Source organism: Haplochromis burtoni, unplaced genomic scaffold (genome assembly GCF_018398535.1).
Source record: "Haplochromis burtoni strain Fernald_Lab_line unplaced genomic scaffold, NCSU_Asbu1 Contig_68, whole genome shotgun sequence".
Classification (NCBI taxonomy): Eukaryota; Metazoa; Chordata; class Actinopteri; order Cichliformes; family Cichlidae; genus Haplochromis; species Haplochromis burtoni.
The window spans coordinates 2,252,017-2,254,698 of NW_024582429.1; the positions used below are offsets into that span (position 1 = coordinate 2,252,017).

The 2,682-nt window shown below is 44.4% G+C and overlaps 1 protein-coding gene across 1 annotated transcript in view; it reads left to right on the plus strand.

Moving 5' to 3' along the window:
* The first annotated feature begins 482 nt into the window (after nucleotides 1–482).
* LOC102295563 (xylosyltransferase 1) overlaps nucleotides 483–2,682 on the plus strand; it is a 37,213-nt gene continuing 35,013 nt past the window's right edge. Inside the window, exon 1 of the mRNA XM_005924122.3 lies at nucleotides 483–1,043. Within this exon, the coding sequence (XP_005924184.1) occupies nucleotides 759–1,043 (285 nt within the window). The 5' untranslated portion in view covers nucleotides 483–758. The remainder of the gene's footprint in view (nucleotides 1,044–2,682) is intronic.

The following is a 2,682-nucleotide window of genomic DNA, read 5'->3' on the forward strand; positions in this document are numbered from 1 at the left end:
AAATCATGAAACACTGCTCTCCTCTATAAAGCTCCCTTTATTTATTTGGTATCACACAGCATTACAATTCAGGCAAAGTTGTTGGTATTTTTCCTCGAAAAGTAAAAAAAAAATCAGTTTCTAATTTTTCAGTGTGTGGTTTCAGGGGGGGGGCAACGACGGCTTTCTGCTCCTGTCTACAGACATGCAGCTCCGGCCCTGCAGAGGTGTCGCTTCACAATCAGACTCAGAACATTTTATTAATCCCAGAGGAAATGATGTGGCTACAGTCGGTCCGAGACAATAAGAACAGCAACAGGCTGAATACGATATATTACAACGTTACAAAATATAAGAAACAGCTCTAATATATTTATAATTAAGATATTTGCGTATCCAGAAAATTACAGACATTTTACTGTAAAACTTCACTGCAGCATGTGATGAAGGGTGCAGCTACTGGATGGGGGAGTCGTACAGATATGTATCCACAGGCAGGATTTCCTGAGTCGTTCACTGGTGCATTCGGGGAATCTCAGACTTTCTCTGAACTACTGACGTTAAATGGCCGCATGAGGGCCTCTGCGTCCTCTTCACCGCCTCCAAAACTCTCTCCTCATTTCGAGTCTGTGCCAAATTCCCTCCTCCTCCTGCTGCTGCTCTCTGCCAGCCAGTAGCAGCTCTCTGGCCGCGGAGGGGAGCATTCACACCCCGCTGTCGGCGTTTAGCGGATGGAGCTCTCAGTCTGAGTCTGACCCGGAGGGAGGGAGGAGGAGAAGATGAACGGTAACCCGTGCGCCCGCAGGCTGGCCCGGCGCTCCAGGTCCGCGCTGCTGCTGGTCGCCGCTCTGGCCGTCCTGCTGGTCCAGACTCTCATCGTGTGGAACTTCAGCAGCCTGGACTCCACCGGCGGGGACGGAGGCGCCAGGAGCCGGGAGAAGAGAGAGGACCGGACCGGGGGGTTCAACAAAGCCGACATGGAGCACCCGCGGAAGGGGCTGCAGAAGAGGGGCGACCCGCCGCCGCTGGTCGGGAAGGCGGCCGATCAGCAGCAGCTGCAGGCGGTGGGTTTGACTGATGTGCCCTTCACGAGGCGCTTTAATCAGAATTTTACACGCGTGTTTTCGGGGAATGAGCCGAAGGAAGCCGCATGGCAGCCACGGAGAGGATGCTGCAGCTGCTGCCTGTTGTTTTGGCTTTCCCGTCAATAGTTTGCCCGCTTTCGTCAGGGAGATGGGTCTGTAGGCCAAACTTAATTTAAAAAACAGCCAATTTAAGGTGTCGATTATTGGTGGCTGTGGCAGGTTAACTGCGCCACCTTCTCATTCGTAGCTACAGTCGAAAAACGTATCGGCACCAGGTAATCAATTCATCACTTTAAGCTGTGAGCCTCAGACAGTTTCCATTAACGCTTCATAACAGCTGATTGCTGTGACAATGAAATGAAAACTACGGGTGATCACGTGTTTTATTCGTTGTAAGACCAATGCCGAATTAAAGATCACGCAGACATTTAAAAAGAAATGCCCCCAGTCTTGTTCAAAAATCTAATTTTAAGGGTCGACAACCGAGAAAATGTGCAAATGGCTGTTTTTGTTGTTGGACTTTGGTTTGGCAGCGTCTCACGTTTTAAACGTCATTTGTGTTACTTTCAGCGTGAAAGGTCACCGTGTTTTTATGAATCCGTTCATTCTGCAGTCCCGTTTAAATCTCTGGTACTTTGGTGTTTTTGCACAGAAGGAGGTTTGGGCCTGAAATGCTCCTCGGTTTAGGTGTTTGCGGTTTCCTTGGTAAATTTAAAGAATTGTGCTGACACTTGAGGAATTTAGGAAATGATTAAGCCAGTTTTGGTTAAGAGAAGTTGCTCCCCTGTAATATTGGCTTATGAAATATGTTTATAAAGGGAAAACATAACATTTAATATTAAGTTAGAGGTAAAATGAACACTTTTACTCCTTAAAGCAACTTTTTGGGTGTGAGGTTTTAAAATTAAAGGGGTCCTCAAATTAAGCTCCCTTTCACTCATACATTTTAATCACATTTGAGGAAATTAGTTAACAATTTTTATTGGTGGAAACTGGTCTTGTGTGTAAAACTTGGCAATTATGACAAAGACACAGCTCATCAAGTGAAAGCTTTGGTGATGGCGTCCATTCTTGCAGCAATAAAACTTTGTGTAATTTTTTCATCATATTTTGATAAACTGTTTCATTTCAAGCTCTAGCACCTATTTTAGTGTCATGTAATTTTGCACAGAATCAGTAGTTCTTAGAGGAAAATGTTCTAAGCTTGGATTTTGGGAGGTTTCCTTACTACAATTAAAGGATTGTCGCGACACTTAAGAAACTAGGAAAACAGATTTAACCTTGTGTTACTAATGGAAGTCGGTCTGCTCTGACATTAAGTTGTAAAATCACTTTTACAAATTAGGCTTTGTGTAGAATTTCTTTAGCAAACCTGTATTTAAGTTTGACCCGAAAGCTAAAATTTAAAGCAGTTTTACCTTAAAGGCAAAAACCAAAAATCTCTATTTTAGCAATTCTCTGTCTTCTCACATTCATAGTTAGATTTCCATCTTCATCTCCACGTGAATGCTCCACAGCTCATTTCAGGCACAGCACAGAACTCGTTATCACCCTGCTGAGATTCCTGTGTTTGTTCAGAAAAACCTGTTGGGATCCAGCTGTTCTCACATGTTTTAAT